Here is a 12847-nt window from a genome sequence, read left to right as displayed (position 1 = left end):
GACAAAATGGTAGTTGCACATTTTGCCACTGTCTTATAGTACACGTTGGATCCCGTAACACTTTCGAGCATACCCAAACCGACAGTTTAAGAATGCAGTTACACATGTACTCTTCAATAGAAGCAATCACTGTATCCTTGACAAACTGACAAGAAATACTCACTTCTATAGCACTAATCAAACTTTTGGACATTCCATAAGAGCAATTGCCAAACTGACAATCTGTACAGCTCTAACATTCATGTAACAGGTATTTGATTTGAGCTCACTTTAAATACCATGTACATCATTTGTTTCAGAAGCCATTGTCACACTGACAATCCATGTAGCTTTGAAACTCAAGGGGTCAAGGTAGGTTGCAAATCGAAGGCTTCCAGGTAAAGTGATAACACAGTTGGTGACTCTGCAAGTTCACCTTCTTCCATCCACTTAGCATCCATTGGTGGATAGTTTCTGAACTTTACCAAGTAACGCCTAGCAACCTTGCCTTTCACTTTCCTTTCTTTGTGTGCCAAAATCTGTTCAGGGACCAAGATCTCGTCAAGTTCCTCGACTTCCGGCTGATCTTCAGCTGGCATATCTTCTGGCACATCACCCACATAGGGTCTGAGAAGACTCACATGAAACGCATTGTGAATCTTCCAGCTGTCAGGCAATTTCAGCCTATATGCAACATCACTGATTATGTCGCACACTTGAAAAGGCCCATAGTAACGCATGCTGAGCTTTGGAAACAGTCTTTCCTTGCCCTTCATCTTCTTTAACCTTGCCTTTTCAAAGCGTAAAAGCACCCAATCACCAAGTGAATATACCACTTCACGGCGGTGACGATCGGCTGCTTTCTTTTGCTTTGCCTGAGTCCTTTCTAAGGCCACTTTGACCTTCTTGTACATTTCATCCATGTCTTGAACATACTTGTCTGCTGCAAATATCTTGTCCTTTGTATGCAGTATGGGAGGAACTTTCTTGCCACCTTCAACGATCTCAAAGGGTGCCTTGCCAGTTGATGAATGCACTGTATTATTGTATGCATACTCCACCAATGGCAAATACTGCTCCCACTTTCCTTTATGCTCTGACACATAGCACTTCAGCAGATCTAGGACAGTAGAATTTGCCTCTTCTGACTGCCCATCTGTTTGAGGATGAAATGACGAAGAGAATTTGAGCGTGGTACCCATATTCTCAAACAAGCCTCTCCAGAACAAACTTGTCATGCGTGGATCACGGTCGCTAACAATCGACTGTGGCATGCCATGATACTTGAAAATATTGCTCATAAACAAGCGTGCCATCTGATCTGGCTTTATCTTCTTCCTGACAGGAATAAAATGAGCCTGTTTGCTGAATCTGCAAATAATGGTCCAAATACCATCGTTTCCTGTCTGCGTTCTCGGAAGATCAAAGATAAAATCCATAGCAATACTTTCCTATGGTTTATCTGGAATAGGTAGTGGTTGCAATAACCCTGGTGCCTTTTGCCTGTCAAACTTGACCTTTTGGCATATTAGGCATTCTCGCACAAAGGCATCCACATCCCTTCTCAATGTAGGCCAATAGAAGAATGTCTCTACCGCTTTAACTGTAGCATCGATACCACGATGCCCTGCATACGGTGGGACATGACTCTCTTCCATAACTTTGCATCGCAATGGCTTTGTGACACACAATCTGCCATGCATCATCATGAACCCGTCTTTGAGAAGATAGTGTTCATGACGTTGTCCATCCATTAGCTGCTCGAAGACCCTTGCAAAATCTTCATCATTTGCATACTGTTCTCTCATATCATCAAGTTCATGATGATAAGGAATCGACACAGCTGAAATTTGTGGCTTCCTTGACAAGGCATCAGCCACAACGTTCTTCTTGCCTTCCACATGCACAATCTGAAAATGGAACATGGACAAGATATTTGCCCATCGCATATGCTTCTCAGATAACTTTGTCTGTGTCAAGAAGTATCGCAAGGTCTGATGATCCGTTTGGACAACAAAGTCTGCACCTAGCAGGTAGTGTTTCCAACTTAAGAGCGCATGAATCACAGCCAGTAACTCTTTCTCATAGACTTGCATGGTCATCTCTGGCCCTTGCAAAATTCTGCTCTCATAGGCTACTACCCTGCCATCTTGCATTAGCACAGCACCAATGCTACTACCGCAGGCGTCACACTGGACCACAAATGACTTCCTAAGATCTGGCAACACAATGACTGGATCTGAAGTCATCTTTTCCTTTAAGAGATTAAAAGCTGAAATCTCTTTTTGTGTCCATCTAAAGGTGACTGCCTTCTTTTGAAGAGCATGTAAAGGTGAAGCAATCTCAGCGAAATTTCGGATAAACCTTCTGTAATAGGAGCATAGTCCCAAAAAGCTTCGGACATCATGCACCGTCTTCAAATTTGGCCATGACTTGATCGCTTCGACTTTTGCAGGATCCATTCTGACACCGTCCTTTGAGACAATGTGTCCCAGAAAGTGAATCTCTTCCAGAAAAAACTCACTTTTCTTTGCATTGATGAGCAACCTATGACTGCGTAGCTCTTTGAACACAATGGCCAAGTGATGCCTATGCTCCTCTTCATTCTTTGAATAGACTATCATGTCATCAAAGAACGTACCAACAAACTGCTGGTGTGGACGGAAAATTCTGTCCATCATCCTATTGAACGTAGCAGGAGCATTTGTGAGACCAAAGGGCATCACTAAAAATTCGTAAAGGCCAAACGTCGTTCTAAAAGCAGTCTTGTGCACATCCTCTGATCTAATGCGGATCTGATGATACCCACTCTTTAGATCTATCCTGCTAAACATAGCTGCTCCTTCTAATTTGTCCATAATATCATCAATTCTAGGTATAGGGAACCTATTCTTGATGGTATTCTTGTTCAGTGCACGGTAGTCGATGCACATACGCCATGAGCCATCCTTTTTCTGCACCAACAACACTGGAGAACAGAATGGAGATGAACTGGGCTGAATCAGCCCCTTTTCTAACAACTCCTGTACTTGGCTCATTATCTCTTTCTGCTGAGCCGCACTAACCCTGTACGGAGGCTTATTTGGTGGGCTACAGCCTGGCACCAAATCTATCGCATGGTCCTCGGGTCTCTCTGGCGGTAATTGAGACGGTAATGAATCGGAAAAACAGTCACTATACTGTTGTAAAAACATTGACCTTTCTTTATCTAGCACAGATAAATTTGATTCATCACAATCTGACACTTCACGTGCAAAAACCAAGTACGCAGAAAGATGCTTTTTCATTACAGAAGTAATAGCAGAAGCTGATACAGTAGGAATAGACTCCCCTTTAAGCTTTACATCCAGAATGTGAGTCTTTCCCCTGCTCTGTACAGTGATCTTTTTGTTGTAGGCATCCATGATTCCCTGTACACGAAACAACCAAGGAATACCTAACAACACATCACATCCGTCCAGTGGCATGATGTAAAATTCTTCAGCATCTACATAGGACTGGATATGTAGACGCAACTTTCCAATGATGGGTGTCACAGCCTCTGTATGGCCAGGACATGCCAAACCTGCCTCTGCTGTATACCCCATCTCTTCAGGTCTGATTCCCAACTTTGAAGCCAATTCTGGGGAAATAAAGTTGGCTTTGGCACCTGGATCAAAGAAGATAAGCACTGTTTGATCCCTAACCTTTCCCCATGCTCTGCAAAGCTCACTTGCATCTGAATTTGGCTTGTCGCCCACCATATCTGGCACTAGACCAGCCATGGGCTTCTTTCCTTTCCTGTCCTCCTTGTCTTCAGAATCAGCTGGCCTTTTCTTTGTAGGACAGTTGTAAGCAATGTGGCCAGGCTGCTCACATATAAAGCATTTGTTCTCTGTCCTCAGGACCTTCTTTTGCTCTTCTGACTTGCGAGGAAAACGTCTTTTCCATTTCTTTGCTGGTCCTTTTTCTGATTCAGCCGTAGCTTTGTCTTTCCCTGCGTTGGCTGACTCCTGAGTCCCTTTAGGAGCCTCATTGGGAACGTGCTTCTTGGCTGAATTTTTCTTGCCTGATCCTGCCTTGACGCCAGTGTTAAATTCACAATCTTCTCCCTTGAGCAAACCATTGCCAGTGTTTGCTACCTCGATGAGCTGCGTCAAAGTAGTGACTTTTGTCTTCGTGCAGTATTTTCTCAATCCTTTGGGTAGGCCACAACAGTATTTTTCAATCTGTTCTGTCAATGGCACAAACCTATAGGAAGTTACTGGAAGTAGAGCTTTCCAAAACTTCCGATTGTAATCATCCAGATTTCTGCAAGTGGCAGCATTAAGCTGATGCCATTCTGTCATGACATCTGCTTCAAAGTCATCAGATAACCATGCTGCTGCAAAAATCTGCTTGAAGTAAATCCATGTGGACGGAGCTTGCCCTTGAAGCAATAAAGTTGTCCACCATTGTCCCGCATTCCCTGTCAAGAAAGTGGCTGCCTTGCGGACCTTTGAAGCCTCTGTAAAGTTTCCCCCTGCATAGGCCTTATCAAACTGCTGGAGGAATGAAAGAGCCTTCTTCCTGTCATCAAACCCTGTAAAGGTCGTGAATGACACACCTTTGCCACCTTCTTTGTACGGAGTTGGCCTCTCCAGCGGCGTTAAATTGTCATATGGAAGTGACTGAAACATGGGAACACTATTAGGGTTCATCTGTGTTCCTTGGCCGCTATTAACTTGACCTGGAAATGCCATATTTGGCTGCTGATTTGTAATTCCAGCCATACCAAAATTTGCGTGTGGCATCCCGAATTGTCCCTGAGTGCTTTGAAACCCTGGTTGCATACCCATGACACTGTACATGGGGTTAGGCATCATCGTTTGAGCACCCCCAAACACTGTTCCTGGCGTATAAAACTGATTTCCAGGTGCATGACCAGCCATGCTTTGGAATACCGATCCACCTCCAAAATAGCCAGGGTGTACTGAAGGTGGTGGGAAGACTTGTTGCATAGCCTGTAAGTTGCTTCCCTGCCCATGAGAACCAGTTATAGGCGGTTGAAAGGTGGCGGGCTGAATTGGTACAGCTTGAAAGACTGGCATCTCAGCCACCTGTTCTTGCACCTTAGGCATACGTTGTGGAGACTGCATGTTCTCCGTCAAGTGTACAGGTGTTTCCATTGACTGTGCGGTATGAATCACCTGTGCTCGAGCCTTAACAGGCTTTTGAATATGATCCAGTGACCCAACTTGCTGAGACGGAACAGGAGGTTGCAGAAAGGCTAAAAACCTCGGATTCTGCATTACTTGTGTAAACATAGCCACAACAGTAGCCAACTGGGTCCTGAATATATCGTCATCAGTCTGTGGTGGTCTTGAGGACTCACCTACTTCATGTGTCTGTTGACCCTGTGAAGAGGAAACCTCTTCAGTCACATCATCTGGTCTGTCAGCCATAATTGCAATTCCCTGTGTCTGGTCTATGATCCCCTGTGTCTTCAAGCCCAAAACTGACCAAGGCTCACTTCTATGGGAAAAAGTGATATAATCCCGTCGATGGAACCATGAAACCGGCCTGTTCAATCCAAAAAGGGCGGTAGACTTTACTTTAAACCTTGATTTAGCTTTCACCCATTATTAGTCGTCTATTTTACTTGTACTTTCAAGACACAACAAAGGGGAGAGGGATACAGGCTGCTAGATTGCACCTGTATGAGTAGACAGACACCAGATTGGCCCCTAACTTAGGCGCCCCTTTCGGTATTTCTTTATTGTTCAAAAGAGGGAATAAACGCTGTGGTTCCTACAAGCTGCCCCGCACAAACTCGGCTGAATTTCCACTGTTCCAGCCTGATTTCGGCAGCATAACTGTACTAGAACCCTTCACGGTCAGTATTCCCACGCATTGACCGACTTTCCCGACGCATACGGGCACTTTGCAAAACCTGGCGAGAATCTGCAGCACGCTGAATTCTCTGTTTTCAGCCCTGAAAATGCGCCAGATCACCTGTACAGCGGTCCCCTTGCGTCCCCGAACCTCCTGGGGGTATTAGGGTCCGTTTAGGGCCAAAACCCTAAACCTGCAAAAATACACAGCAGGCTGTAATTCACTGTTTCGGGCTCCGTTTCGCATGCCGGTCGCATCCCTAGCAAGTCCTCGAGCTCCCGCACCTGTAGGGCTACTTGCCCTTTGAATCGGACGAGATTTCTGGCGTGAAACCTCTCCGAATTCACCTGTACCTGCGGGGGGATTAGCCGCTAGCTAATCCAGTACCTGTGCAAGAGGCTCTTGCCTCGGCAATCGCGCATGAACCCACACAACTGTACATTGGTCAAATGAAGAGCCCACTAGAGGGGCATAACATACTGCCAAAGGGGAGAGAGAGGGCAGTGCGTAGCGTGCAGGGCATCACTCCTGGCACCGCACTGTGCATAAGAGGGAAAGCAAGCACTCCATAGCTCTTAACCTGTGACAGAGAGTTGCAAAAATGAGCCTCCCAACTATAAATCACGTTTTTGCCTTCTCTATAAGTAGTAAACTGGCCTCAAAGTGCCAAGTGTCACTCATTTGTGCATTTTCCCGCTTTAGACCCTCGGGTCTAAAAATATCTCACCTGTAGCCTCTGTTGACTTGGCCACAGAGTAACAAAATGATCCCCATGTCAAACTGCACGTAATGACGCGAAGACATTTTCAGGTCCCAAAATAGCAGTTCCCTAAATTTTAGGAGATGCTGCCATTGTATCTTTCTAGGTCATCCGACCCTCTTTGTACACTGCGGCCACATCCAAAACTGAAATGTAGCCTCTGTAGCAAAGGATTCCACTTTGGCTAGTCAATGACCCCACTTGGCTAACCATAGTCCTTGTCCAACCTTAGTGCTCTCTTGCCCTCAGGCCTGAAACTCCCTCTCGACAGTTCCACACTAGCTATGCAATGCAGGGCAGTTAGATTTCCCGAGGGGTGTTTCCAAAAAGTGAAAGTAAATAGATAATAAGAAAGAAATCAACAAAAAGGATAGATAGTAGTCACACACTGGTGACAGGAAGCAAGGACTGAGTGTTTACCAAGATTTCCATACAATTTAATAGAGTACATTTTATACGACTTGCTTCTTAGTCACTTTTGTTCTTTCCAAGCATCCCATGCTATCCCATTTGGGGGGGGGGGGGGGGGGGTGTGGTATGTTTATGAGGAATTTGACTAACCAAAGCAGGTTTATTTGTCCGATTCCAGAAAGAGTGGTAAAAAGGAAGAGTTTTCATTTGTTGTGTAGCAGCTTCAACAAGGCGCTCCTCACTCCCACCTACCAAATGTTCCACCCGATCATGCTCCAATTAGTCGCTAGAGTTGTAATCGGAAAACACAAAAATTATATGCAAACCCATTTGTAATTCGTAAGATTATCTTCAACCCTATAGGACTTACCTAATGCAAGGCACCAAAGTCCTGCCAATGCATCAAGAAACTTTCTTCCTTGATTGTCATAAACATAAATCCCCTGATATGTCCATCAAGACAGTCAACAAATTACAAAACTTTTGAGAATGAAACAACAAGAAAGAGCAGGAGCATTGATTTATAACAAAAGGAGGGTCCGAAACTGTGTATGAAATCTGAAGAAAACCTCTTCATACCTCTGCCTTTTCAATTACCAAGGGATGGACATCAACCACCTGTTACCCAGTTGTAAAAGGAGACATCATTGGAGATTCTGTATGCCTGAAGCACAGAAAAAACTGTGAAGGAAACTCCCATCACACTGACCTGACATTAGTGTAAGCATAATCTTGCAAGGTCAATTATTGTATTGATATAAATGCACGAATATCATGTTCAAAGTAAGCTATAATATGTAGATAGGCATAATTTAGTACATGGTAAATAACTTCCAATACTAATCAGCTTCCTTATCCGGGCCAGCATTCAAATTATACTAAACACCACTAGAGATACTGATAACAAGACCAGCAAACATGTCACAGATTTTGGCCATTGCAGGGATGATCTGCAACTGTCACTGATTTGGCCCATAGCCATATACGAGCTGAATTCCTGAGAGTGTTGAATGCCTGATATGCTTGCTGCTTGTGCAGGAACCGCTTGAGAAGCTGCAGGAGATACTGTTTCTTGTGAAGCTTTAGGTGCTTGAATTGTGCACGGCGCCTAGGAGAAGGGACTAGCAAAGCATGCAAGGCGACCCTCAAGACTTGCAAAAGAATGCAGAGAAAGGGGAAAGACTACTGGCGCCTAGCAAGTAGCAGAGCATGCAAGGCAGGGGGACACTCGGATGGTCTGTCCAAGTTAATTGGAGTCCATTCATGGTACATAGGAGTCCATGCATGACAAGTGGGAGTCCATGCAGCAAGTCAAGTAGAGCCCATGCATGGTAGATAACAATCCATGCAAGTCAATGCAAAACAACTAGAGTCCTTGCATGGGGGGTTGCAATTCAAGCATGGAAAATACCAGGCGACCCTTGTAAGAAGCGGGAGGTTTGCAGTTCAAGCATGGCAAGCATGGCAAGTACCAAACGACCCTAGCAAGGGGCAGTCCTTGCATGAGAGGTTTGCAGTTCAAGCATGGCAAGCATGGCAAGTACCAAACGACCCTAGCAAGGGGCAGTCCTTGCATGAGAGGTTTGCAGTTCAAGCATGGCAAGTCTTGGCGACCCTAGCGAGGGGCAGTTCATGCATAGCAGGTGCTGGCGACTCAAAAGCATCCATTTTCAGCCAAGGCGACCACACACACACTCTCCTACATGCAGCCAGTCACACTCCTACCTGCTGCTGAAGAACTGGCCACTTGTCTAAAACAGCCCAATAGAGGCTCAGTTAGAAGAAGAAAGTGCACATACTTGGCACTTGTGCTATGTTAAAGGGTGCGCATGCACACACGTACATATCTCTATTTAAAGGGCTGATTTAGCCAATTGTAAGTTCAGAGAAGGTTTTGGTCCTTTCTCTAGGGTCATGAGTTATGAGGATCAGAGATGCCTTGGGCTATATGTACTTGAGTTACACAGATATATAGACACTTTATTGGGGAGAGCTAGAGAGAGACTGTCCCAGAGATGGATTACAGATTTCTTTTCACTAGATATGGGACAGCAAGAGGAGTAGCCATCACTGCAGAGCTCGGCCCAAACTCATTCGACCACTACCAGCACTCTCATTGACCGAGCATTGGAGCTACGGAAATCCAGATGGCCATGATTGAGGAGAGGGGCTACACAACATTGACGGAGACTACATCAGAGGATTTGAGCCATACTCTCTCGACATCCAGAGTGCAGATGAGGATGAATCTAGTAGTAATAGTATTTTTGTTCTAGTCTTTTTGTACCCAGACATGGTATCAGATTCACAATTTTGCAATAGTTTGGTCTCATAGGTCATTTTGGCCTTTTAAAGACGTTAATATAGCATTTCATTTCATCTCTCTCTCTCTCTCTCTCTCTCTCTCTCTCTCTCTCTCTCTCTCTCTCTCTCTCATACTACCACTACTGGCACTCGCATAGACCGAGCATTGGAGCTAGGGAGATCTAGACGACCACAATTGAGGAGAGGAGCTATACAGTATCGACGGAGACTGCAACAGAGGTTTCGAGCCATACTTTCTCAACGTCCAGAGTGCAGATGAGGATGGAACTTTGTAACAAACTTGGACACTCCAAGTCAAGAATCTACCGCGACAGCACTAAATAACCACTTCAAAACAGTTCACAGTTCACAATTTTATTTGACACTGGCCTGGCTGAGTTCCGTGCCTAGAGATATTGGCCCCAAAGACTGGCGCCCCTTTCGGTATTTCTTTTTGTATTAATCTGAGTTCAAAGTACAAGAGTGTGGGCAGGCGCTCACACTCAGACTCTACGTCCAGATGCTCTGTGTTGTGAGTAGCCTACCCACTTATTTATAAATTACAAGGGGTGCTAAAAGCAGAGCCCAAAAGCTGAAATCAAAAGCCTCAAAAAGCTTCCCATAAAACTGCCCTAATCATAGGCTTGCCATAAAAAGCATCTTTTATTATTAAAGCTTTCTTTTTCTCAATTGTGTAGAAAAAGCAACAAAGAGCTTTCTCTCTCTCACAATTCCGTGGGGAAAAGCAATGCCCAAAAACTGCCGCAAAAGTTGCTTTCCGAAAAATCCGCCGCAAATCACGGGGGGTCCGTACAGCTACCATGTGTCAACCCTGCCACGTCAGCAATTAGGGTTAGGATTTCCTGCAATTAGGGTTAGGGTTTCCCAGCCACGTCACAATTTGTGACATACCCCCCTCCCTTGAAAGCATTGCAATCGCCCTCGATTACGCCTGCAAAACAGACAGAAGCCATAAACCGTCTTAGCAGACATTCACTGTTAGTACCTACGCGCTAGGAACACACATCTAGCACGTGTACCAATAGACAGTCACATCACACGACATCACAGGACATCACTAGACATCACATTTCAACATTCATTCGGATCTTAAACCATGATTTATCGGCAATGTAGTTAGCAATCGCATCTAGATCCAATCGGGACCTCATAGATGCCTGATTGACCAACCCCTATTGCAACCATGTCTATTCGAGATCATTTAGACCAAAATGCTGCAGTCATTTCTTCTATCAGTTCCTGCACTAAAAAACAAGTCAAGAACAAATCAGTTTCATATTCCGGAATTCCATTTCATAAAGTCATACAGTAGAGTACTGTCAGCTCTCAGTATCCCTGAAGCTCAAAGAGACATCAGTGACTCTAGTATTCTAAAAATCAAGGCATCTGTCGACAAAGGAACGGAGTAACTCCCCTCTTGTGCATCACACTGCACCAGATCTGCGGCCAAGCTGAATTCTGGGTTTCATTTAGAATAGACTATGCTAAACCAAAAGCTTCAAGGTAAAGTTCCACAATCTGAGGAGTATCTGCTAGGTCCTCCTCCTCCATCCACTTTGCATCCAATGCAGGATAGTTCTTGAACTTAACCAAGAACCACCTTCGTACTTTACCCTTATTCTTTGTGTCCTTATGTGCCAAAATCTGTTCAGGAACAAGGATCACCTCGTTTTCCTCCACTTCGGGTTGCTCATCGGGCTCCCCATCAGCAGGCACATCACCTTTAAAAGGTTTCAAGAGACTCACATGAAATGCATTGTGAATCCTCCAAGTGTCAGGCAGTTTCAGTCGGAAGGAGACATCATTTATCTTTTTAGAGATCTCGAAAGGTCCGTAGTATTGCATACTAAGCTTTGGAAAAAGCCTCTCCTTTTCCTTTTTCTTTCTCAGGCGTGCCTTCTCAAAACGTAAGAGCACCCAATCATCCTCCTTCAATTTCAAATCGTGACGATGGCGATCCCTTGCCTTTTTCTGTCGTTCTTGAGATTTCAGCAAAGCCTAGCGGACTTTGACAAAAGCCGTATCTAAGTCGCGCGTGTATTCATCCACTTCAAAAATCTTATCTTTCGTGCTTAGGAAGGGTGGAACCTTCGTAGCCCCTTCAACAATCTCAAGTGGCGCCTTCCCCGTCGAAGAGTGTATCGTGTTGTTGTAGGCAAATTCCACCAAAGGTAGGTACTTTTCCCATTGAGTCTTCTGATCCGAGATATAAGACTTAAATAAATCTAAAACCACTGAATTGGCAATCTCAGATTGCCCGTCAGTCTGCGGGTGGAAAGATGACGAGAACTGCAACCGCATGCCAATGTTCTCCCAAATTGCCCTTGTCGGAGACAATCGTCTCCGGCATGCCATGTAATTTGAAAATCTGGGCCACAAACAGTTGCGCCAAGTGATCCGTCTTGACTGTTTTCTTTACTGGAATGAAATGAGCCTGCTTGCTAAATCTGTCAATAACAGTCCAGATACCATCACGACCACTCTTGTGTTCTCAGGAGATAAAAAATGAAATCCTGTGCAATACTTTCCCAGGGGCGGGTGGGTATGGGCAAAGGCTGTAACAATCCCTGTGCTTTATGCCCGTCAAACTTGACCTTCTGACATACCAAGCACCTGCGCACAAACTCGTCACATCCTTCATGAGTCTCGGCCAAAAGAAGTATCTCTCTACCCCTTTCATGGTGGTAGCAAAGCCGCGGCGACCCGTAAAAGGCGGATAGTGGCATTCAGTCATAACCTTTTCCCTCAACGGCTGTGTAACGCACACCATGGTTTTCCTCATCAAGTAGCCATCCCAAATGGAATATCCCGCTATTGTCTCCCCATCCCGTATCCGTGTGAAAATGTCTGCAAAATATGTATCCGTGGCATACTGATCGACCATATCCTCGAAGCTCCTATGATGTATAGCGGAAATAGCTAGAACCAACAGCTTCCGAGACAAAGCATCTGCCACCAAATTCTTCTGTCCCTAAACATGGACAATCTGGAAGTGAAACCGTGACAAGATGTTCGCCCACCGGATCTGTTTTTTCGATAGCTGCTTCTGTGACAAGTAGTAGCGTAAACTTTGATGGTCTGTAAAGACAGTAAAATCCGCTCCGAGTAGGTAGTGCCGACACTGAGTAAGAGCATGGATAACCGCCAAAAGCTCTTTCTCATAAATCTGTGCTGTCAATTCCGGCCGTGAGAACAATCGGCTCTTGTAAGCAATGACATGGCCTTCTTGCATTAAGACCGCACCCAGACTACGACCACAAGCATCACAATATACTTCAAATGACTTCTACAAGTCCCGCAAAGTCAAACCTGTTCCCGTAGTCAATTTCTCTTTCAATGTCTGAAAGGCAGTCACCTCTGTGGGTCCCCACGAGAAAGGGACTCCTTTCTGTGTCAAGATATGCAAAGGGGAAGCAGCCTCTGCAAACTTTCAAATGAACCACCTGTAGTACGAACACAATCCCAAGAAGCTTCTAACTTCATGGACATTCTTCAAATCGGGCCAATCACGGATAGTCT

The 12847-nt window shown here is 45.0% G+C and overlaps 1 protein-coding gene across 1 annotated transcript in view; it reads right to left on the bottom strand.

Moving 5' to 3' along the window:
* The window catches only part of LOC147453744 (gamma aminobutyrate transaminase 1, mitochondrial-like), a 90000-nt gene that overhangs the window by 32094 nt on the left and 45059 nt on the right, over positions 1–12847 (bottom strand). The window contains exons 2-4 of the mRNA XM_086515841.1: positions 7583–7667; positions 7374–7446; positions 7154–7251 (exon numbers count right to left, since the gene is read on the bottom strand). Coding sequence (XP_086371967.1) covers positions 7154–7210 — 57 coding nt within the window. The 5' untranslated portion in view covers positions 7211–7251; positions 7374–7446; positions 7583–7667. The remainder of the gene's footprint in view (positions 1–7153; positions 7252–7373; positions 7447–7582; positions 7668–12847) is intronic.

Source organism: Adiantum capillus-veneris, chromosome 7, assembly GCF_014529385.1.
Source record: "Adiantum capillus-veneris isolate H3 chromosome 7, ASM1452938v2, whole genome shotgun sequence".
In the NCBI taxonomy this organism is placed as follows: domain Eukaryota; kingdom Viridiplantae; phylum Streptophyta; class Polypodiopsida; order Polypodiales; family Pteridaceae; genus Adiantum; species Adiantum capillus-veneris.
This window is presented reverse-complemented; position numbering and strand designations above follow the sequence as displayed.